Source organism: Pseudophryne corroboree, chromosome 6, assembly GCF_028390025.1.
Source record: "Pseudophryne corroboree isolate aPseCor3 chromosome 6, aPseCor3.hap2, whole genome shotgun sequence".
NCBI lineage: Eukaryota > Metazoa > Chordata > Amphibia > Anura > Myobatrachidae > Pseudophryne > Pseudophryne corroboree.
Window position 1 is genome coordinate 766,063,666 of NC_086449.1, and position 24,879 is coordinate 766,088,544.

The 24,879-nt window shown below is 46.9% G+C and overlaps 1 protein-coding gene across 5 annotated transcripts in view; it reads right to left on the reverse strand.

Annotated features, from left to right (window-relative positions):
- Window positions 1-24,879, reverse strand: part of LOC134933418 (matrin-3-like) — a 274,209-nt gene that overhangs the window by 153,328 nt on the left and 96,002 nt on the right. For all 5 annotated transcript variants that reach the window (XM_063928615.1, XM_063928614.1, XM_063928613.1 and 2 more), the window contains one exon: window positions 16,317-16,442. In XM_063928615.1, coding sequence (XP_063784685.1) covers window positions 16,317-16,442 — 126 coding nt within the window. The remainder of the gene's footprint in view (window positions 1-16,316; window positions 16,443-24,879) is intronic.

Here is a 24,879-nt window from a genome sequence, read left to right on the forward strand (position 1 = left end):
ATCCAGTCCTGAACCCCGAATCTGCGTCCCTCCAGAAGGTGAGGCAGTTGCAGCCACCAGAGAAGTGAAATCCTTGCTTTCGGCGACAGACAGATCCTCTAGTGCATGTGTAGGCGAGAACCCAACCACTGGTCCAGTAGATCCAGCTGAAAAAAGACAGCAGGGGAGAGTCCGTGGAGCCAGCTTCTCTGCAGCGTGCTGTGGAGAAAATGGCGCTGGTTAGTGCTGAGGGATCAAGCTCCACCCCCTCAACGGAGGGCTTCGGTCCCGCTCAAATCTTTATACTGGCGGGGGTTTCTGCAATATACTGCCTCCACAGTATGTAAAAAAAAAATAAAAAAAATTATATATATATATATATATATATATATATATATATATATATATATATATATATATATATATATATATATATATATATATATGTTATAAATGGATGGCACTCACTGTCCATATAATCAGCCACCCAGGTGCCTTCCTTGATGAAAATATAGAAGGAATGGTTCTCTGGTTAGGATTACTGCTCCTGTCCGTATTGCAAAAAAGAACCAGGCGGCACTCCAGGATTTTGAAAAAAGTCAAAAGTTTAATATTCACAGCAAATACATCAAACAGGCATAGTGGTACACCGACGTTTCAACGCCCTAACGGCGTTTTCCTCAAGGTGCTATGCTGCCAGGGGCTCACTCACACAACCCATCTCTCAATATTTGGACATCCTACTCCAACCGCTAGTTTCTGCACAAGATACGTACCTCAAGGACACCACACACTTGCTGACCCTCTTGGATGAACTAGAGGAGATACCGGAAAAAACCATCATGAGCACGATGGACGTCAAAAGCCTCTACACCATCATCCCGCATGAGGCAGGTATGGAGGCGATGAGGAAGTTCCTAGTGGATAACAAGTTTACATCTATGGACATCAGGCTATTCTTGGAACTGTTGTATTTTACTTTAACACACAACTACTTTATGCACAATGGACAATACTTCCTGCAACTGACTGGGTGTGCCATTGGGTCCAACGTGGCCCCTATGTATGCGAATGTATACATGTTCTCAGTAGAACATGAGTTTTTCAGGTCTTCACCAGCCATCAGTAATAATGTACTAATGTACCGTCGCTACATAGATGACCTGCTCCTCTTTTGGTCTGGAACAGCTGTGGATCTTCAGGACTTGTTGTCTTCCATAGACTCTAGGAACTCCCCGGTTAAGCTCACGGCCACATGGAGTGAGAATTCCATTAATTTCCTTGATGTGAATATCTCCATCAACAATAGGAGACTCAGGACTGAAGTCTATACTAAACCCACAGACCGCAACACTCTATTGCAACACAGTAGCTTCCACCCACCAGCCCTAAAAGCAGGGCTCCCAAAATCACAGTTAATGAGAGCTGCCAGGATCACGAGTGATAGAACAAAAGTTGAACCAGCCCTGGATAAAGTTGTGGACAGATTCCTACAGAGGGGATACCCGAGAAAATCCCTATATCAATGTAAAGAGGAGGTTTTGAAAACACCACGAGAGAGTCTCCTCAATCCAGCTAAGAGGAATCAGCAGGGTGATAGAATACCCCTCATTACGGAATTCACCACAGCGAGCTCAGTTCTTCCCAGGGCCACAAAGGCCCTGTGGCCCATAGTATCAACGGACCCCGAAGTACCATGCTTCAAAGGGAAAAGGATAATGCCATGCTTCAAAAGGGGACGCAACCTTAAAGATATGGTAGTCAAGTTGGATGTAACGAGGAAGCAGACTATCTTCCACAAAAGTGGGTGCTACAAATGCCTTAAGTGTGAGACATGCAACTACATGGCCCCGGGCCAGACGTTTGTACATCCAGGTACTGGTAAAAAATTTGACATTAGACACTATGTCACATGTACAACGTCATTTGTAATTTATGTGATAGTCTGTCCGTGTGGGTTGATATATGTCGGTCAGACCACTAGAACATTCCGTGAGAGGATGGCTCTTCATAGATCGGCCATACGCGCCACCCTGGAGGGTAAAGGGAAAGACCAACCCGTAGCCAGACACTTTAAGGCAGCCAACCACCGACTGAATGACTTGAAATATACCATCATCGATCATGTACCAAAGCCCGTGAGGGGTGGAGACAGGGCTAGGAAGCTATCTCAAAAAGAAACCAAATGGATTCACTTATTGGACTCCCTGACTACAAGGGGCCTCAATGAACAGATTCAGTGGAATGTATTCCTTTAGTTCTCCGGTTATTGGGACTCTATCTTGTTAAAGTACAGTATGCATTATGGGTCTCTCTACCATGGGCAGTTTGACAGAACTGGGGGCCATATTAGTAGTGGGTATGTTAAGGCACTGTCACATTGCAGTTAACATTTATCTTTCAAAACAGTTACCATGTGGGTAACTTCTGTGTCAACTTTGTTCTTTACAGCTCACATTAGTCTGTGTATAGGGCTTTGCCTACAATCTTTGTATTAGTACAAAGTATTCCCTATTCAATCCTTTGATTGAGTTATCCATCCCAACTTAGTTAATGCTGCAATCTGTTTGGCAACCCTGCAAAAGATTTTAATTTACTTTTAACCTTCTACACCCTGGGCACGTTCACCTACAGCACAGGAATCGCGCACGAGTTACATATGTCAATACTCGGCTACACGATGTTGTTTACTTTTTTCAGCCTCCGGCCCTCCCCCAGGTGACGGCGTCCCTGGCAACGGACAGACAACTGCATCCGGACATGGAGTAACAACGGGGCGGGTGACGTCAGCACGCCGCCAGCAGTGACCGGAAATGCAGCGGAGGGGGACGTCCGGACCCAGGGAGACGCCAGCATGGGGCAGACGGGGGCCGTCTTACACCACACCGTTCACCTATTTAAGGTATGTTACTTACCAGTGTTTTTTTGTTTTGTTGTGTTTCACTTACAGCATAGCACCTTGAGGAAAACGCCGTTAGGGCGTTGAAACGTCGGTGTACCACTATGCCTGTTTGATGTATTTGCTGTGAATATTACACTTTTGACTTTTTTCAAAATCCTGGAGTGCCGCCTGGTTCTTTTTTGCAATACGGACAGGAGCAGTAATCCTAACCAGAGAACCATTCTATCTATCTATCTATCTATATCTATCTATATAAATATCCCAAATTTCTGGAACTCATATTATATATATATATATATATATATATATATATATATATCTCTATCTATCTATCTATATAAATATCCCACATTTCTGGAACTCATATTATATATATATATATATATATATATATATATATATATATATATATATATATATATATATATATAGATATGTATAGATATATATAGATATATATATGTATAATTGCTGCCCAGGGCAACCCCCATACAGTGCCGCCAGTGTGTGTGTAATGTGGGAGTAATGGCGCGCAACGTTACCTCATTGAAGAACTGAAGTCTTCTGCCACCTTTGAAGTCTTCTGTCTTCTCATACTCATCTTCCGGCTCTGTGAGGGGGACGGCGGCGCGGCTCCGGGACAAACAGCGAGGGTGAGACCTGCGTTCCGACCCTCTGGAGCGAATGGTGTCCAGTAGCCTAAGAAGCAGAGCCCAGCATTTAAGTAGGTCTGCTTCTCTCTCCTCAGTCCCACGACGCAGGGAGCCTGTTGCCAGCAGTGCTCCCTGAAAATAAAAAACCTAACAAAAGTCTTCCAGAGAAACTCAGTAGAGCTCCCCTGCAGTGCATCCAGTCTCCTCTGGGCACAGGATCTAACGGAGGTCTGGAGGAGGCGCATAGAGGGAGGAGCCAGTGCACACCCATCTAAAGTCTTTAGAGTGCCCATGTCTCCTGCGGAGCCCATCTATACACCATGGTCTTGAAAGTGTCCCCAGCATCCTAGGACGTATGAGAAAAAAGTGTTGATCATTTGCATGACAATCATTTGTACCCGTTGACCTTTTAACCCAGTCAACTTATATCATGGGGTTGACCTACTGAGTGTTGACCCAATACTGGTGGACTCATTGATCCACACCCCTCACCTATACCCCACCACCAGCCTTCAAGTTTAGTTAACAAACCCAAGACAAGGAGCAAGAGTAAGAAGGAAAACTGGCACACCCACAGATCAAAAACACCAACACAGTGGAGGTGAAAAGGAGATCCGGCAACAGTGAAATACCCTCGCAAGCCAGGTGCATCAGGGTGGGTGCCATATGTCTCCTATGGATTCCAAGAAAAGGATTTAACAGGTGAGAATATAAACCTCCTTTCATCCATAGGGGACACAGGCTTGATAATGGGACATCCCAAAGCAGTCCTCTGAAGGGAGTGGACACTCAGGAGCTGTGCTGAGAACCCTTCGCCCAAAGGCTGTATCCGCTGAGGCGACAGTGTCAAAGGAATAGAACTGAAAATAAACTAACAATGGAGTCTACTTAAAAGCAGCCCCAAACAAAACTGGAAGCCTAAGGCTTGGGGCGGGGTGTAGGGGAGAGGAAGTATGGGTTACTGGTAAGAGAAACTTAACTTCCTGCACAACAGATGCCCTGTGTCAAGCCTGCGTCTCCAATTGATGAAAAGGGGGGGGGGGGGAAGGATTTTAATTACCTACCGGTAAATCCTTTTCTCGTAGTCCATAAGGGATACTGGGGTCCATTTAGTACCATGGGTATAGATGGGGTGCAAAGGAGCCTGTGCACTTTAAATTCTTCAAACACTGTGTGCTGGCTCCTCCCCTCTATGCCCTTCCTCACAGCTCAGTCTAGGAAAACTGTGCCCGAAGGAGATGGACATGCTTGAAAGGAGGAAACATGACAATACAACTAGTGGCGAGATTAACAAACCAGCACACCACAGAACATGAACAAGACCAGCAACTGCTGGCAAAACAGAACAGCAACAGCCGACTCAAAACCACCTTCATACAAGAACAACTTGCAGAAAGTCAAAGCACTGAGGCGGGCGCCCAGTATCTCTTATGGACTACGAGAAAAGGATTTACCGGTAGGCAATAAAAATTCTATTTTCGCCAACATCCATAAGGTATACTGGGGTCCATTTAGTACCATGGGGACGTCCCAAAGCTCCCAGGACAGGTGGGAATGTGCAGAGACATCTGCAGTACCAAATGTCCGAATTGGACATCCTCAGTAGCCAGGGTATCAAAACCCATAGAACTTGACAACGTGGTTGTCCCTGACCAGGTAGCGTCTCGGTATAGTTGCAAAGCAGAGACACCATGAGCAGCCACCCAGGAAGTACCCACCTACCCTGTAGAGAGGGCCACAATGGAATGTCAAATCAGTAAGGCTGCCGAAGCAGAGGCCTGTTGGATAGTGAGCCTCATCCAACGTGAAATGAACTGTACTGAAGCAGGACAACCTCCCTTATGGTATCAAACCGAACCAAAGTATAGTCCGACATTCTGTTACGAGCCGTTCTCTTGATCTTCAAGGCTCGCACCACATCCAAGGGCTTTGGATTAGATGAAGTCAGAATTGACCGGATCCACTATTTTAGGGTTGACATGAAATGCAGAGACCGCCTTTGCCAGAACTGCAGACGAGTTCTGCACTCTGTCCTGTCCACAGAAAGACCAAGTAGGGACTTGTACATGATACTGCCCCCCAAGTCTGAAACTCTGGTGACCAAGGCTAGAGCCAATAGCAGAAATGTCTTCCATGTAAGGCACTCCACTGCTATCGTCAAGCGCTCAACCCAAAAGGATTATAGAAAAAACAAAAACCAAGGTCAGATCCCAAGTTGCCATAAGAGGCACAAAGGGTGGTTGTAAATGCAGGACACCTTTCAAGCACGACTAGACTTCCGGGAGTGAATCCAGCTATCTTTGAAAGAGGATAGACAAGGCAAAGCTCAGAACCTTTATGGAGGCCCATGTCCACCTGTCTGTAAGAATTGTAGGAAATGACCCAGTATGAAACCACTGCTGGATATTGTCGGTCTTTACAACAGGAGACAAACTACCACATGCGTAATGACTCGACGCGACCACCATCCAGGCTCGGAGCATGGTTGTAAAACTTAGTCTGAATTCTGCTCTTCGCCAACCTCCTTGCCGGCAAGTAAGCCGTGCCAAGTCAGGCTAGACGAACCGCCCTGTTGAAGATCCTCCCATATTGGAAGAGGCCAGGGGTCTTCTAGTGACATGGCCAGAAGGTCAGTGTACCAAGCCCATCATGGTCACCTGGGCAATTAGAATTGCCTGTAGGCACTACTTATCACTTTCAGAATTCTGAGAAGTAGTGGAAGTGGAAGAAACTAATATACCGACTGGTAAATTCACAACGCCATCAGTGCGTCCACTGCTGCCATCCGAGGGTCCCTTGATCTGGAAGAGGAGGCGTCTTGTTGAGGCGAGAGGCCAAAAACCTACCTGTAGATAACTCACATCGCAGTTATGGAAACCCGTGGGTGGAGATCCTACTTTGCCGGGTGCAGGTCATGTAGGCTTAGAAAGTCTGCTTCCCAGTCATCCACTCCCGGAATGAATATGGCCAATATCGCCCATGAGGATTATATTGGAAACCTCTCTCATGGCTGCTCTGCACTTTTGTTCTCCTTGTCTTTTAATGTATGCCACCGCATTATCCAACTGAACTGGAAGGCCATCCGAAGTAGACAGGAGGCTTGGAGTAGAGCATTATAGATCCCTCCGAATTCTAGGATATCCATCGGAACAGCGTCTTGGCTTGACCGCATTCCCTGAAACCGAGCCCCTTGGGCTACTGCTCCCCAACCCGAGACTCGCGTCTGTTGTCAACAGAATCCAGTCCTGAACTGCAAAGCTACGACCTACTATCAGGTGGGAGGTCCGCAACCACCAAAGGAGGGAAATCCTTAAATGCAGCGAGACGCGCATGATCTGGTGCATCTATAAGTGTGAACCTGACCATTTAATTAGAAGATCCAGCTGGAAGTCCACATGCAGAATCATCAACACTTAATGACCTCGTAAGAGGCCACCATCTTTTTCAGTAAGCGTATGCAAAGATGTACAGAGATCCAGTACGGCCTCATGTTCCTTAGATGAGGTGGATGCATCGAAGTGAATACGAACACTCACTTGTATCCCTGGGAAACCAGATCTTTTACCCAGGGATCCTGGCAGTAGTTTCTCCAAATAAGGCAGGAATGTTTTCGACAGGCTCCTTCCCTGAGAATCCCCAGGAGCGGAGGAACACCAGCATGTCGAAGGCTTTGTGGAAACAGAACTGGTGCTCTGTTCCTGTGTAACAGGACTGCGTACTTCCCCTCTAGTGCCTCTTGTTACGAATGAGGCACCACTGGCTCTGCCCTCAATTTTCGCAACCCTGAGGGCTGCAGTGATGTTCCCAGCAAGCACTACTGGCGGGTTTAGCTGTGGATAGTAGGTACGTGGACTTACTGGCAGTGATCCGTGAGATCCACTTATCCAATTAGTCTCTGAATATGATCTCACCTGTGAAAGGTAATCCTTTCCTGGACTCAGAGTCCATAACCACTGACTTAACCATAAGCTCTGCGAGCAGAGACCGCAGCAGTAGTAGAAGCTCAGGCATATATAATGCCCGTTTGTTTTTGTTTTTTTTATTGCCCAGTGTAGGAAGCTAGCCAACTCCTGTATATACACAGCGTAAACATCACAATGTCAGCTGGTGAAGCTTCCTCGTTAAAAACCTTGCTAAAAGGTTACCTGCCCCTGTACAAATGGCCTGTGTAATCACGCAGTCTACAGGGATGGTGTTTCTGAACTACCCCTGTGGCTATGTAAATATACATCAATATATTCCATGTTGCGGTTAGCATGCTCTTAGGAGAACCCCTGAAATGGTTTTCTTGGACATTATTGATACCGAGGAACTGACTGTAGGGGAATTTCCCCAGACCTTTATAACTACTGTAGGGAAAGGAAGGTCTGAAAAGAACATTTAACTCCTTAATGGAGATTTTCCTGTAGAGAAATATCTGTATTTAACACATCTCTTATAGGAAAAATAATTCACTCTACTCCCTAAGGTAGAGTACTGTCTACTACTGGTAAAGAAGTACTTACTAATTTCTCCCTCCTTCAATCTCTGGCATCTCCTCAGATGCATAGCGGAGGACAGGGGATAACGCGCTTCTCTGTGTGTTAGATTAGGAGGATGAGACACCTGTCTGTACTCTGTCTTTATACATTAAATCAGCCACAGACCTCCTGTTTAGGAACAGCAAGGTAGCATACATGTCAGACCTCATAACATTAAAGGAATACAGGCACACTACTGTGTCTTGTGTATTTCCCCCTCCCACTGCTGCACAAGGTGGGGGATGGTATCAGACAGTGAGACTACACAGATCCACAGAGGAAAAACAAGTCTGAGCCAGTTTTACCCAGTTTTGTGTTGGAAATCCACATGAATTTTATTTTCTAGAGAGCAGCCAAGCTGTTCATGTATTGGTGTGTACACACAGGTAAGAAAAGTTAGTGCAAATCGCAAGGTGAAAGTCACCTTGCGATCTCTATTCGATGACTATGTCCTGTCGGCATCGCAAGCCTAGATGTGCAGGCAAGTCAATTTTGACTACCTCGTAGAAAAGATAGTCAAAACTGACACTTGGCCAAAATCGCAGTCAGTATAGCAAGCACACTCGTGTTCGCGATGACGACCTAGCACCTGTCGCATAGAGAGAACCGGGCAGAGCTCGAATCTCACCGTGTGTATGCACCTTAAATCACCCCTGAAGCCTCACTGTTCTGTGAAGGCTGGCTACATTGTCGACCTTAAGACCGGATCCCGTGAGCAATGTCTAGGTAAACAGCAAGTAGGTCGACAGGGACTCTAGGTCAACATGACAAAAGATAGACCAGAGTTTCAAAATATTTTTTCTTCATTTTTTTGAACTTTCATACACTACGATGCACATGGACTACAACTGGGTGGGAACGGTAACCTGTGCAGACTGCAGCAGAGCGAGGCACCTTGCCTGAAGCATGGCGAGAGAAGAGAGCCATGCGAGGGGACACTGTGCACTAATTGGGGTTCCCAGTCAATGCATGGAGAAGACTATACCAAAAAATCCACGATGCAGGTATACTGTTGCACAAACCGCATACTGAAAACACTTTAAAATAAACAGAAGAAAAATTCTCTGGAGCTCCAGAGCGTGCATCCTCTCCTGAGGGCACATTTTCTAAACTGGGTGTGAGGGGGCATAGAGGGGAGAAGCCAGCACACCCAGTTGAAGAAATGTAAAGTGCACCAGCTCCTTTGAACCCCATTGTACTAAGACCCCAGTATCCCTTATGGATGCTAGAGAAATGACACAAATTTGAACAGTCATTTCTTTGCTTGTTTGTACAGTCAACATCTTCTCAAAATGGGCTTCTGTCCCCAAATATCCCTTGCCTGTGGAGACCAGTGAAACCGATAAATATTATTTTGGGTAGCGCCATCAGTCTTATCTGCTGTTATCCACAGCTTCCTTTGAAAACTTTTAGTCCTTCAGAGGTTCCCAAAAATGATGTATTGTACTAAATTTTTCATATTAAAATTGTTAATCATCATATAAAGTGGATCTTACATCGCACATAGAAAAATATCTGTATCTATCCTATTGCTGGCTACTAATGCTTCTCTGACTGGCTAATACCTTGATAAAGGTCCGAGTTGAGGACCGAAACGTTGGTGAGCAATTTGACTGAAAATCTTCATGATACTCCTTTTTGGAACTGTTCATCTCAATTAAAATCACTTGTTTTTGAACTATTTGTAAAAAGTCTGGAGAGTGCCATCCTTTCCACCTAGGTGGAAATTACTGCACTGTACTATGGGTCCGGCACATTAGGGTCGGATTTTGAATTGGCACCCCAGCTGTTGTACAGATTGCGTGAGACTGTGGGACACATACCTCTACCTACCTTTCGGTTAGAATTAACCTTCGTCAGGATAACTATAAACCTAATATGACCTAGTACACCATCAGGATGGATAGAGTTTATTAATTGTGTGTGTGTCCTGATGACGGGGGGCAGTACCCCGAAACGTTGAAATAAGTCACCACGATTGTTCACTTGATTTGAAGTCCGGGAGTGCCTCTGTCTTTTGGAGTATATTGGAGGGGGTTAGCAGGCACCTTTGAGTGCACCCTGGCAGGTAATTGATAAGCTATCCATGGAGTGCCGGCTTTTGGAGTTTGAGATAGATAGATAGATCTCTATCCCTCTCACATGGTGAAACAACTTTTCCTTCCTGTGTGCAGCTTAACTGAATCTGCCCCATAGTATCCTTAGGACATGAAAGGAAACTCTGTATTACATAATCGTGGCTAAACTAGCACAACGGTGTAATATCAGGATTTTGGTACTTACCGATAAATCCCTTTCTCCGATTCCACAGGGGCCACTGGAGTGTAGTTACAATGGGGAGATAGTAGGTGGTATTGGTAGCTGGCACTTTAAAAATTCTCACACTGTGGCTAGCTCCTCCCCTACTATCTCCCCTCCAAGCCAGTCTACGTTAAACTGTGCCCGAGGAGAGCTGTAATAAACAAACCGTAAGGTAGAGGAGGATAGCGACGCCCTGTAAACCAGGCGAACACAAACTAAACCTGGAACAGAACCTGACAAAAACCAGGCTAGCCTGAACCCAACAAGCAGTCATATGGTGATCTGCAATCGTTAAACAAAAATCAGGAGAAACAGCGCTGGGCGGGCGTCCAGTGGCCCCTGTGGAATCGGAGAAAGGGATTTATCGGTAAGTACCAAAATCCTGATTTCTCCTTCATCCACTAGGGGCCACTGGAGTGTAGTTACAATGGGGACGTCCCAGAGCTCCCAAAAAAACGGGTGGGAAAGCGCTGAGAGTCCTGTAAAAACTGCTCGGCCAAACAGTGATGCAGAGGCCGTAAAAGTGTCAAACTTGTAGAATTTGACAAAACGAATGTCGGTTTGACCAAGTAGCCGCCCGACAAAATATTCATGGAGACCCCGCGGGCGGCTGCCCACGAAGGTCTTACAATGCGCGTAAAGCGCGCTGAAATGGAAAACGGAGGCTCCCTAGTAACCGCCAAGAAGACTGTCTGATGATCAGATGTATCCAACTGTCCAGCATATGCTGGGACCCCGGCTATTTAGTACGGGAGCATCGTCCAGAGCAAAGAAGAAAAACACTTCATCGAATAGCCTGAGACCTCTGTAGAGAGAGTTGACGAGCCCTGACATTCAGAGAGGATTGAAAACCACTAGTGTCAGATTTATATGAAAAATGGACATCCTCTCTGGAAGAAACGACCGCTGAGGCCGAAGCACAGCCCGGGGAGTTGCCAATAGAGTACTCCCTGAACAAGAGGCCGAACTTACGGCCGCTAGGCTAATATCATTTGGAAGAAAAGCGAAAAAGGCAGAGACCTAAAATTCCGGTCAGTGTGGTTTGAAGCGCAGCGGAGCAAAAAACCTCCCAGAGAAACCAAAGATGAATGGTAACTGGAAGAAGGGGGAAAAACCCCTTTTATCTTCATTATGTCCCATAAAGTTTTCCCAAAGTGGCAAAAGCGAGAAGAGGTAATAGACTTCTGAAATCGGAGCCCAGTAGGCCTAACCGAACTAGGGAACTCCTCCCTTCTGAGGTCTCGTGAACAGTCACACGGGTAACCGAAACCAGTGTAAAATTGAACAAGGAGAAAAAAGGAGCCTGTTGAAGTAGACAGTCCAGTCGAGGTAGGAGCCAAGGCTCCTCTACTGACAACAGGCGTATCTGTATCTTCAAGTCATGCGTGGCCCAACCAGCGCCACCGAGAGGACTAGCACGCATAATCCCCTCCTGTGTTACTGAACATGAAGTAGAAATAGAAAAGGAGGCAGGATAGAATAACCAGAAAACTCCCCAGAGCCCTGAGGGCCTCCACGGCTACTGCCGTCCGAGAGTAATAAAGGGTTAAAGAGTCAGTCAGAACGCCCTGAGGTCGATCCGAAATCTCCGCCCACAGCGGACCAGCTGACAAAACTCCGGGGCATGTTCCCTCACCCAGGAGTCTGACCTGGTGGCTTGATCTGGAAACAAGATTGTTGTCCCCCGCTCCGAGAGGAATGGAGGCGACCACTCATTGCGTCGCAACTTGACTGAAGAAATAGAGTCTCTGGTGCCGAGGAATGAAAAATCCTCTGACGGACCGTGTTGAGAAACGTCTATGCGGAGCATAAATTGGATCTGTGTCGAATCAGAAGCTCGTGGATCCTCCGGATATTCAGAAGCCACCTAATGTACAGAGTGGGATAGTAGCAGTAAATTGTCCCATTAGGGAACCAACGTCACCCACTGCCCTTGAAAAAGAGTTATTCTGTTATCTTCCTAAACTCTGTGGGAGCGGAAGAGAGAAGAGTAAAGGACTTACAGTGAAAATGAGAATCCTGTTAAGGGGGAATCTGAGAAAAGCCTGTCCAACGGAAATCAGTAAACAGGCATCTCTGAAGACAAGGGACACGTAAAACTCCCTTTCTTGTTTAAACTAGCAATCACAGACTAAAAGGATTGTAAGGCCAGAATAGGCCTGTCCGAGCCACTTGGCTTCGGAACGTGAAAAGAAAACAAAGGCCTGAGAACTGTCCTAATTCAAATGATATGTGAAAAACAGGGATCAACACCCTTTGCGGTTAGAAACCTATGGAGCGCAGCCTGCACTATAACTCTCTTGTCATCGTAAATCAGCCGACCCATGCCGAGGGACTCCTTAGACGGTTGTAACCGCCCAAGCCTTCTCCCATCGACCTGCGCCTACCCTGGGACCCTGCGCCTACCCTGTGTAATGGGTGTATAGGATGACAGAAAATCAGAGTGGACCGAGGATGTTCAACCTCTGCTTCAGCCTTTTTACCCTGAGAACCCCTGGCGACGAAGATATCACCCGTGTGGAGTCAAAAGCCTGAAAGGGCACGGAAAAATCTAAAGGGAAGAACCGTAAAGGTCTGTCTTGGAGCTGGGGCAGTAGTAGGAGAAATCAAAGTGGACCTACCTCCATTGGTTCAAGAAATCCTGCAGAAAGTTCCTTCCCCAGAACCATCTGCCCCGTAGGATTTCATGTTTACCTGTCACTGTCGCAGCCCCAGAGGTCGTCGGGTTAAGACAGCCCAAGCGAAGATGCAGGGTCCGAGTCTGTAGACGTGGAGACCTCCAAGGAACATAAAGCAGAATCGTGATTCTGACCTGTACCAAAGTATCAATTGATCCTGATGCGAAGCATCCTGTAACCTAGAGGACAATTGTTCCCCAACCTACCTGCTCCGGACACGGTAGAACCATGCTGCCGCATATGTCGATGGATCCCTGAGCAAGGTTGCCTCAGGAAAACGGCGGCTTGATGGACCGTCGATACACCGAGGTGTATACCCTAAAGAGGTTCTGATACCATCTCCTGCCATCTGCGGGGAAAAGATAGGAAAACAAACCTTGTTTGATACCTGATATTGTGTATTCGTGTCTGTCGGCCGCCTACCGGAGCCTGCCCAGCTCATCCGAAACTGGACCAGTCGCTGTCATTTTCGTCAATGGCGTGGAACCCTGATGGACTTGACGTGTCCTCCTCCTTTACCTGCAGTATCAGATGAACTGCTGTATTATGTACCTGTATATTCTGAGACACTGGTTCAGATCCACAGAAAACAGACATCAGTAATGCATGGAATGTTAGCAAAGTTTCTATTTGGAAAGGTGTGTTTGGTCCCGCTGTGATTTGATCCTGTGACCTTGGAAACCAAAGTCCAAGGGCTTACCTGATGAGCTATTGTCTGGTTAATAGTGACATTACCTGCATCATTGATCAAACAGGGGTGTGCAGGTGCGTGGAGGGCGAAGCAGATGGCTCCGCCGCATACTTCACACCTAAGAGGGAATTCTTCGACTATCCCAGGAGAGACAAACGAAAGGAGAAAAGGTGGGTTAAATAAACAGAGCCCTACGTAAGGTCTGCACTATAATGTGTAGTGACCGATACGATTAAAATAAACTTTCTGGAGCAGCGGAGACCTGAACCAGTAACGCTGCGCTGTGGGACAGGAGTCTTAGCCCTAGGCTATAGGAGTTCTCCTTAAAGTTTTGTTTGGATTCAAACCCCTGTTCAGATACTCGCTACTAGCGTACTGAGCCGCAGCGCTATTTGTCTGATGCCTTACACGCATTCCACAATTACAAATAGCATTAGTAACTAGTGACACCAAGGAATAATAAAGGGAAGGCAACACCCCGCCCTGTATTTAGTGTACCGCTAATTAAGGTGCACCAGATGTTTCTCGGAGGTTCCGCTGGCTTTTCAAAATGGTGACCAGCCTGTGAGAAAGATGGGGGAAAATGTTATGTGCAAGATGTTATTAGAAAACATTGCGGAAGTTTTGTTTTATCCCCTATATCTGGTATTTTATGGATATATCTATATACATACCTACACGCACTTAAACATAACTATATATATATATATATATATATATATATATATATATATATATATATATATATACACACACACACACACACACACACACACCGTAGGTAAATAAATACTGCACAGTAGATTCTTTTAATTATTATTGAGCTGAGTCCCAGCTACTGTAATAGAGCAGGTTCCCTGATTTGCAAGTAGGGAAATGCTGGGTAGAGGACTCTACTGCAGGAGGAATGTAGCTGTATTTCAGCAGCCTGAAGTATCGAAAAGTTAAAAACCCCAGAGACAGGGTCTGTTGCCTAGCGACAGGGAGACCTGGGAGCCCGCTGAGTAAAGCGGGTTATCTGTAAAGAAATCCTCCCTGCACAGCCAGGAGAGGAATGGGTCTTCAGTGTGAGACACACACACTGGAGCGGCGTGCTGCAGCGGCGCGGAGAGAGCCCGCCGTACAGAGCGGGAGTTCGCTCCGCCCCCCTGCCTCGTGCAAAGGTATCCCCCGGCCGCCTTGCGGGCAAATATAACCCCCGGCCCTGCCGGGGAGAATGTATATTGTCATATATGCTGCGGACGGGGAGCGGTGTGTAACCCCCCCGGCCACCTGTATGCAGCTGATTCTGAGCCCGCCGGACGGAGCGGGACTTAGCTCCGCCCCTCTGCTCCGGCGCCACTTTTAAATCTAAAATTCAGCTACTCCGGCGCCTGTATTACCCGGCTGAGCTGCGTTTGGGTAGTGTAAATGTATCACCCGGCTGCCTTCTGCTGCAGCCGGGGATAGAAGAGCGCTGAGCCCGCTTACAGAGCGGGCTGAAGCTCCGCCCCCCTCATAATGGCGCCAAGATTACACTATGTGTTTAAGATTTGAACCCAGACTTCAGTGGTACTGGTACTTTCTATGCTGTGGGTCCCTGAATTTACTAGATGAGCCACAGCTCCTTTCTGTACTCTGTTCAAACACTGTTGTTCTACAGGACACACACAGTAAAAAAACCATCACATTTAAGTGTAAAATCACACATCAGTCTGGAGGGGGGGAGATTGTACTCACCGTCCTTTTGATGGCGTGGCCCTGACACGCGCCGCACGCAGCGGTGTCCGGCCGGAATCTTCTGATGTAGTGGTCCCGACACGCCGCACGCAGCGGTGTCCGACCATTTTTGATACTCACCGCTGCCATGCTGCCGGAATCTTCTGCTGGATGGAGTGGCCGCGACACGCGCCGCACGCAGCGGTGTCGCCCACTCAGGAGAGCTCAGTGTCTCCCTCAGCCGGGGCCCATCCCTAGCCGCACGCAGCTGCGATGGGACCCCGCCGGCAGCTCCCACGGTGCAGACTGGCAGTGGCAGAGCTGCCAGTCTGATAGAAAAATAAAATAATAATGAAAAAATAAAAATTTCTTCAGCTAAACCCAAGTGAACCAGCTACCTCGGGCACTAAACTAAGACTGGCTTGGAGGGGAGATAGTAGGGGAGGAGCTAGCCACAGTGTGAGAATTTTTAAAGTGCCAGCTACCAATACCACCTACTATCTCCCCATTGTAACTACACTCCAGTGGCCCCTAGTGGATGAAGGAGAAAATCAATATTACCATGTATAATTTTTTTCGTGTTATTTAATGTTGTACAATGTTAAACGCTCGGTACCATGACTATAGGTGTTGGAAGTTGTAACAGCCTGTAATTGGGTGAAGCAGGTCGCGTCCATCTTCAGATTACTTAACCCTTAGAGGGGCAGCCGAAAAAAGGAATAGAAAGCTTTGCAGCCTTTTTATTGATATCTCCTAAGCTTAGAAGCCTGGAGGAAACATTACTGAGCGCAGTCTGGTGACAATAGGAATACAGTTCACGTAGCACACCAACCAGAAGTGGAACATTGTGTGAGCCAAGCGACAGCAGAAACATGTTGTTCTAATGATAAATACCTTAATGCGCTTAATTTTTGAAGATATGTAAACTCCAACTCTCTTTCCGAGTATAATCGCTGGATTTGTATGGTAGTAATCCCTGACAGCCGTAGCTTCTTCAGGAGCGGACATTTCAATGAGAGCCTGCGGAAGGGGGAAAGAAGAAAGGGCATGCGACTTTATACACTTCATGCTCTAACATTCGGCTCTAGTAATTACACAGCAAAATAATGACTAGAACAATTATTTTACCAACATGTGCAGTGAGCCTAACTTTACAGATGTGTCCACATAAATCTAGCCTCCTTCCCCGCTTAACAGAACTTCTAATCATGATGCATAACAATGCGAGATGCTCAAGCATGTTATGCTGATTAAAAAGGATATGCGGCTTGTCTATATGGTCTGTGCGACCGCAGCTGTATCTGCATACAAAGTGCTACACTACAGGGTTCTAAAGAGAAACCCCCCCCCCCCCCCCCCCACTAAAGTATCATTTTGTATGCAGATACAGCAGCAGACGCAAAGAATATAGGAATGCCGCATCTCATTTTAATCAGCAGTCTGCTTATGCATCCTATTCACATACAGTGCCTCTGGAAAGTATTCACATCACTTCACTTTTTTCCACATTTTGTTACGTTACAGCCTTATTCCAAAATGGAATAAAAAAAATTTCCTCTCAAAATTCTACACACAATACCCCATAATGACAACGTGAAAAGTGAGATTTCTGTAAAAAATAAAAAGATTTTACTTACCGGTAAATATATTTCTCATAGTCCGTAGTGGATGCTGGGGACTCCGTAAGGACCATGGGGATAGATGGGCTCCGCAGGAGACATGGGCACTTTAAGAAAGAATTTAGGTTCTGGTGTGCACTGGCTCCTCCCTCTATGCCCCTCCTCCAGACCTCAGTTAGAGAAACTGTGCCCAGAAGAGCTGACAGTACAAGGAAAGGATTTTGGTAATCCAGGGCAAGATTCATACCAGCCACACCGTATAACATGTGATAACAACCAGTTAACAGTATGACAAATAACAGAGCATCAGGTCAAACCCTGATGCAACCATAACTTAACCCTTATTGAAGCAATAACTATATACAAGTATTGCAGAAGAAGTCCGCACTTGGGACGGGCGCCCAGCATCCACTACGGACTACGAGAAATAGATTTACCGGTAAGTAAAATCTTATTTTCTCCAACGTCCTAGTGGATGCTGGCGACTCCGTAAGGACCATGGGGATTATACCAAAGCTCCCAAACGGGCGGGAGAGTGCGGTTGACTCTGCAGCACCGATTGAGCAAACACAAGGTCCTCCTCAGCCAGGGTATCAAACTTGTAGAACTTTGCAAAAGTATTTGAACCTGACCAAGTAGCCGCTCGGCAAAGCTGTAATGCAGAGACCCCTCAGGCAGCCGCCCAAGAAGAGCCCACCTTCCTAGTGAAATGGGCCTTAACTGATTTTGGCAGCAGCAATCCAGCTGCAGAATGAGCCTGCTGAATCGTGTTACAGATCCAGCGAGCAATAGCTTGCTTTGAAGCAGGAGCACCAAGCTTGTTGGAAGCATACAGGATAAACAAAGACTCTGTTTTCCTGACCCTAGCCGTTCTGGCTACATAAACCTTGAAAGCCCTGACCACATCAAGTAACTCGGAATCCTACAAGCCAGTAGTAGCCATAGGCACCACAATAGGTTGGTTTATATGAAAGGATGAAACCACTTTCGGCAGAAATTGTGGACGGGTCCGCAATTCTGCTCTATCCGCATGGAAAACCAGATAGGGGCTTTTATGTGACAAAGCCGCCAACTCTGACACACGCCTAGCCGAAGCCAAGGCTAATATAGCATGACCACCTTCCACGTGAGATATTTCAACTCCACTGTTTTGAGTGGTTCAAACCAGTGGGATTTCAGGAAACTTAACACCACGTTAAGATCCCAAGGTGCCACTGGAGGCACAAAAGGGGGCTGAATATGCAGCACTCCCTTTACAAACGTCTGAACTTCAGGAAGAGAAGCCAACTGTTTTTGAAAGAAAATGGATAGGGCCGAAATCTGGACCTTAATGGAACCCAATTTTAGGCCCAAATTCACTCCGGACTGTAGGAAGTGAAGGAAATGGCCCATCTGGAATTCCTCCGTAGGAGCATTCCTGGCCTCACACCAAGCAACATATTTTCGCCATATACGGTGATAATGTTGAGCTGTCACGTCCTTCCTAGCCTTTATCAGCGTAGAAATAACCTCATCCGGAATGACTTTCTCTGCTAGGATCCGGTGTTCAACCGCCATGCCGTCAAACACAGCCGCAGTAAGTCTTGGAACAGACAGGGCCCCTGTTGCAACAAGTCCTGTCTTAGAGGAATAGGCCACGGGTCCTCTGAGCATTTCTTGCAGATCTGGATACCAAGTCCTTCGTGGCCAATCTGGAACAATGGGGGTAATTCCACGTTGATCGCAGCAGGAATTTAGTTAGCAATTGGGCAAAACCATGTGCACTGCAGGGGAGGCAGATCTAACATGTGCAGAGAGAGTTAGATTTGGGTGAGTTATTTTATTTCTGTGCAGGGTAAATACTGGCTGCTTTATATTTACACTGCAAATTAGATTGCAGATTGAACACACCCCACCCAAATCTAATAGGCCCTACACACTGGCCGATTTTCTGAAAGATATGAACGTATGAACGAGAACTCGTTCATATCTTTCAGTGTGGAGACTCCAGCGATGAACGATGTGCGTCCCCGCGCTCGTTCATCGCTGGTCTCCCGTCGGCTGTGCATGCAGGCCAATATGGACGATCTCGTCCATATTTGCCTGCACTTCAATGCAACCGCGTGACGGGGGGAAGGGGGGGGGGGGGCGAGTGAAGAAATTTCACTCCCCCCGCCGCCGGGTCGCTCGTCGGCCGTCGGGCACCTCGACGGCGCATCGTGATATGTGTAGGGCCCATTACTCTCTCTGCACATGTTGAATCTGCCTCCCCTGCAGTGCACATGGTTTTGCCCAATTGCTAACTAAATTCCTGCTGCGATCAACTTGGAATTACCCCCAATGAGTATTGTTCTCACTCCTCTTTTTCTTATTATCCTCAGTACCTTGGGTATGAGGGGAAGCAGAGGAAATACAGAGACCGACTGGAACACCCACGGTGTCACCAGGGCGTCTACAGCTATCGCCTGAGGGTCTCTTGACCTGGCGCAATACCTCTGTAGCTTTTTGTTGAGGCGGGATGCCATCATGTCCACCTGTGGCAGTTCCCACCGACTTGAAATCTGTGCGAAGACTTCCTGATGAAGTCCCCACTCTCCCGGGTGGAGGTCGTGTCTGCTGAGGAAGTCTGCTTCCCAGTTGTCCACTCCCGGAATGAACACTGCTGACAGTGCACTTACGTGATTCTCCGCCCAGCGAAGAATTCTGGTGGCTTCCGCCATCGCCACTCTGCTCCTTGTGCCGCTTTGGCGGTTTACATGAGCCACTGCGGTGATGTTGTCTGACTGAATCAGAACCGGTTGGTCGCGAAGCAGGGTCTCCGCTTGACGTAGGATGTTGTATATGGCCCTTAGTTCCAGGATGTTGATGTGAAGGCAAGTCTCTTGACTTGACCACAGACCTTGGAAATTTCTTCCCTGTGTGACTGCACCCCAACCTCGGAGGCTTGCGTCCGTGGTCACCAGGACCCAGTCCTGAATGACGAACCCTGCGGCCATCGAGAAGGTGAGCGCTCTGCAGCCACCACAGGAGTGACACCCTGGCCCTGGGGGATAGGGTGATTAACCGATGCATCTGAAGACGTGATCCGGACCACTTGTCCTGCAAGTCCCATTGAAAAGTCTTCGCATGGAACCTGCCGAAGGGAATGGCCTCGTATGATGCCACCATCTTTCCCAGGACACGAGTGCAGTGATGCTCTGACACATGTTTTGGTTTTAATAGGTTCCTGACCAGTGTCATGAGTTCCTGAGCTTTCTCCATCAGGAGATAAACCCTTTTCTGGTCTGTGTCTAGAATCATGCCCAGGAAAGGCAGACGAGTCGTAGGAACCAACTGCGACTTTGGAATATTTAGAATCCAGCCGTGTTGCTGTAACACTTCCAGAGAAAGTGCTACGCTAATCAGCAACTGCTCTCTTGATCTCGCTTTTATGAGGAGATCGTCCAAGTATGGGATAATTGTGACTCCTTGCTTCCGCAGGATTACCATCATTTCCGCCATTACCTTGGTAAATATTCTCAGTGCCGTGGAGAGACCAAACGGCAACATCTGAAATTGGTAATGACAATTCTGTACCACAAATCTGAGGTACGCCTGATGAGGTGGATAAATGGGGACATGAAGGTATGCATCCTTTATGTCCAGAGACACCATAAAATCCCGGCTTGAGATGACCGCTCTCAGCGATTCCATCTTGAACTTGAACCTTTTCAGGTATATGTTCAGGGATTTTAAATTCAATATGGGTCTGACCGAACCGTCCGATTTTGGGACTACAAACATGGTCGAATAACAACCCCTTCCTTGTTGGAGGGGAACCTTGACCACCACCTGTTGAAGATACAATTTGTGAATTGCAGTTAACACTATTTCCCTCTCGTGGGGGGAAGCTGGCAGGGCCGATTTGAGGTATCGATGAGGGGGCATCTCCTCGAATTCCAGCATGTATCCCTGAGACACCATATCTATTGCCCAGGGATCCAACTGGGAGTGAACCCACTTGTGGCTGAAATTTTGAAGACGTGCCCCCACCGGGCCTAGCTCCGCTTGTGGAGCCCCAGCGTCATGCGGTGGATTTTGTAGAGGCCGGAGAGGACTTCTGTTAATGGGAACTAGCTGTGTTGTGCAGCTTCTTTCCTCTGCCCCTGCCTCTGGCAAGAAAGGACGCACCTCAGACTTTGTTTTTCTGTGATCGAAAGGACTGCATTTGATAATACGGTGCTCTTAGGCTGTGAGGAAACATATGGCAAAAAATTTGACTTTCCAGCCGTAGCTGTGGAGACCAGGTCCGAGAGACCCTCCCCAAACAATTCCTCGCCCTTGTAAGGTAAAACCTCCATATGCCTTTTTGAGTCGGCATCACCTGTCCATTGCCGAGTCCACAGGACCCTTCTGGTAGAAATTGACATAGCATTTATTCTAGAACCCAGTAGACTAATGTCTCTTTGAGCATCTCTCATATATAGGACAGCGTCTTTAATATGCACCAAGGTCAACAATATAGTATCCTTGTCTAAGGTATCAATTTCCTCAGACACAGTATCCGTCCATGCTGCTACAGCACTACACACCAGGCCGACGCGATCGCCGGCCTCAGTAAGGTACCTGAATGTGTATAAATGGACTTCAGGGTAACCTCCCGTTTGCGATCCGCAGCATCTTTGAGGGTAGCCGTATCCTGTGACGGCAGGGCTACCTTCTTGGATAAGCGTGTTAAAGCTTTGTCCACCTTAGGGGAGGTTTTCCAGCGTAACCTGTCCGTTGGCGGGAAAGGATACACCATAAGAATCCTTTTGGAAATCTGCAGTTTTTTATCTGGAGATTCCCAAGCCTTTTCACATAACTCATTTAGCTCGTGTGAGGGGGGGGAAAGGTTACCTTCGGCTTCTTTTCCCCATACATATGTACCCTTTTGTCAGGGACTGGGATTTCCTCTGTGATGTGCAACACATCCTTAATTGCTATAATCATAACGGATGGATTTAGCCAATTTTGGCTGTAACTTTGCATCATCGTAATCGACACTGGAGTCAGAATCCTTGTCGGTATCTGTGTCAACAATTTGGGATAGTGGGCGCTTCTGAGACCCTGACGGCCTCTGCGACATAGGATCAGGCACGGGTTGGGACCCTGACTGTCCTGAGGCTTCAGCTTTTTCTAACCTTTTATGCAAGGAATTAACATTATCATTTGAAACCTTCCACATATCCATCCAATTAGGTGTCGGCGGAGACACCATTCATTTGCTCCCGCTCTGCTTCCACATAGCCTTCCTCATCAGACATGTTGACACAAGCGTACAGACACCATAAACACAGGGAATGCCCTTTTTGAAGACAGTTCCCCCACAAGGCCCTTAGGAGAGACAGAGAGAGAGTATGCCAGCACACACCCCAGCGCTATAAACCCAGGAATAACACAGTAACTTAATATTAACCCAGTAGCTGCTGTTTATATATTGTTTTTTGCGCCTAATTATGTGCCCCCCCTCTCTTTTTACCTTTTTCTACCGTGTATCTGCAGGGGAGAGCCTGGGGAGCTTCCTCTCAGCGGAGCTGTGGAGAAAAAATGGCGCCGGTGAGTGCCGAGGAAGAAGCTCCGCCCCCTCGGCGGCAGGCTTCTGTCCCGCTTAAATATGCAATTTTTGGCGGGGGCTCATACATATATACAGTGCCCAGCTGTATGTATGTATGTATGTATGTATGTATGTATGTATGTATGTATGTATGTATGTGTATATATATATATATATATATATATATATATATATATATATATATATATATATATATATATATATATATGTATATATATATATATGTATGTATATATATATATATATATATATATATATATATATATATATATGTATGTATATATATATATATATATGTGTATGTATATATATATATATATATATATATATATATATATATATATATATATATATATATATATATATATTTCACTTTTGCCAAAAGAGGTCCCAAATGCTGCCCAGGGCGCCCCCCGCGCGCCCTGCACCCTTACAGTGACTGGAGTATGTGAGGTGTGTGGGAGCAATGTTACCTCAGTGAAGAACGGAGTCTTCTTTGCTTCTCATACTCACCCGGCTTCTGTCTTCCGGCTCTGCGAGGGGGACGGCGGCGCGGCTCTGGGATCGGACGGCGAGGGTGAGATCCTGCATACGATCCCTCTCGAGCTAATGGTGTCCAGTAACCTAAGAAGCAGAACCTAGCTTCAGAGAGTAGGGCTGCTTCTCTCCCCTCAGTCCCACGATGCAGGGAGTCTGTTGCCAGCAGAGCTCCCTGAAAATAAAAAACCTAACAAAATACTTTCTCTCAGCAAACTCAGGAGAGCTCACTGAAAAGCACCCAGCTCGTCTGGGCACAGTATCAAACTGAGGTCTGGAGGAGGGGCATAGAGGGAGGAGCCAGTGCACACCAGAACCTAAATTCTTTCTTAAAGTGCCCATGTCTCCTGCGGAGCCCGTCTATCCCCATGGTCCTTACGGAGTCCCCAGCCTCCACTAGGAGGTTAGAGAAAATAGGATTTTAGTTACCTACTGGTAAATACTTTTCTCGTAGCCCATATGGGATACTTAGTACGATAGGTACTGATAGAGTACAAAGGAGCCGGTGCACTTAAAATTTCTTCCACTAGGTGTGCTGGCTCCTTCCCTCTATGCCCCTCTCACAAGCCAGTCTAAGTAAAACTGTGCCCGAAGGAGAATGGACATACTTGAGAGAAAGAACATAACGACAAGTGGTGAGATTCACGCACCAGCACACAACAACATAAACAGACCAGCAACAGCTGCCAACATATCAGCAAAACAGCAACAACTGGACAGGTAAACGTCCATACAAGAACCTACAGAAAAGTCCACACTGAGGCGGGTGCCCAGTATCCCAAAAGGGACTAAGACACAAGGATTTACCGGTATGTAACTAAAATAAGAATTTACTTACCAATAATTCTATTTCTCATAGTCCGTAGTGGATGCTGGGAACTCCGTAAGGACCATGGGGAATAGCGGCTCCGCAGGAGACTAGGCACAAAAGTAAAAGCTTTAGGACTACCTGGTGTGCACTGGCTCCTCCCCCTATGACCCTCCTCCAAGCCTCAGTTAGGATACTGTGCCCGGACGAGCGTACACAATAAGGAAGGATTTATGAATCCCGGGTAAGACTCATACCAGCCACACCAATCACACCGTACAACCTGTGATCTGAACCCAGTTAACAGCATGATAACAGAGGAGCCTCTGAAAAGATAGCTCACAACAATAATAACCCGATTTTTGTAACAATAACTATGTACAAGTATTGCAGTCAATCCGCACTTGGGTTGGGCGCCCAGCATCCACTACGGACTATGAGAAATAGAATTATCGGTAAGTAAATTCTTATTTTCTCTGACGTCCTAGTGGATGCTGGGAACTCCGTAAGGACCATGGGGATTATACCAAAGCTCCCAAACGGGCGGGAGAGTGCGGATGACTCTGCAGCACCGAATGAGAGAACTCCAGGTCCTCCTCAGCCAGGGTATCAAATTTGTAGAATTTAGCAAACGTGTTTGCCCCCGACCAAGTAGCTGCTCGGCAAAGTTGTAAAGCCGAGACCCCTCGGGCAGCCGCCCAAGATGAGCCCACCTTCCTTGTGGAATGGGCTTTTACAGATTTTGGCTGTGGCAGGCCTGCCACAGAATGTGCAAGCTGAATTGTACTACAAATCCAACGAGCAATAGTCTGCTTAGAAGCAGGAGCACCCAGCTTATTGGGTGCATACAGGATAAACAGCGAGTCAGATTTCCTGACTCCAGCCGTCCTGGAAACATATTTTCAGGGCCCTGACTAC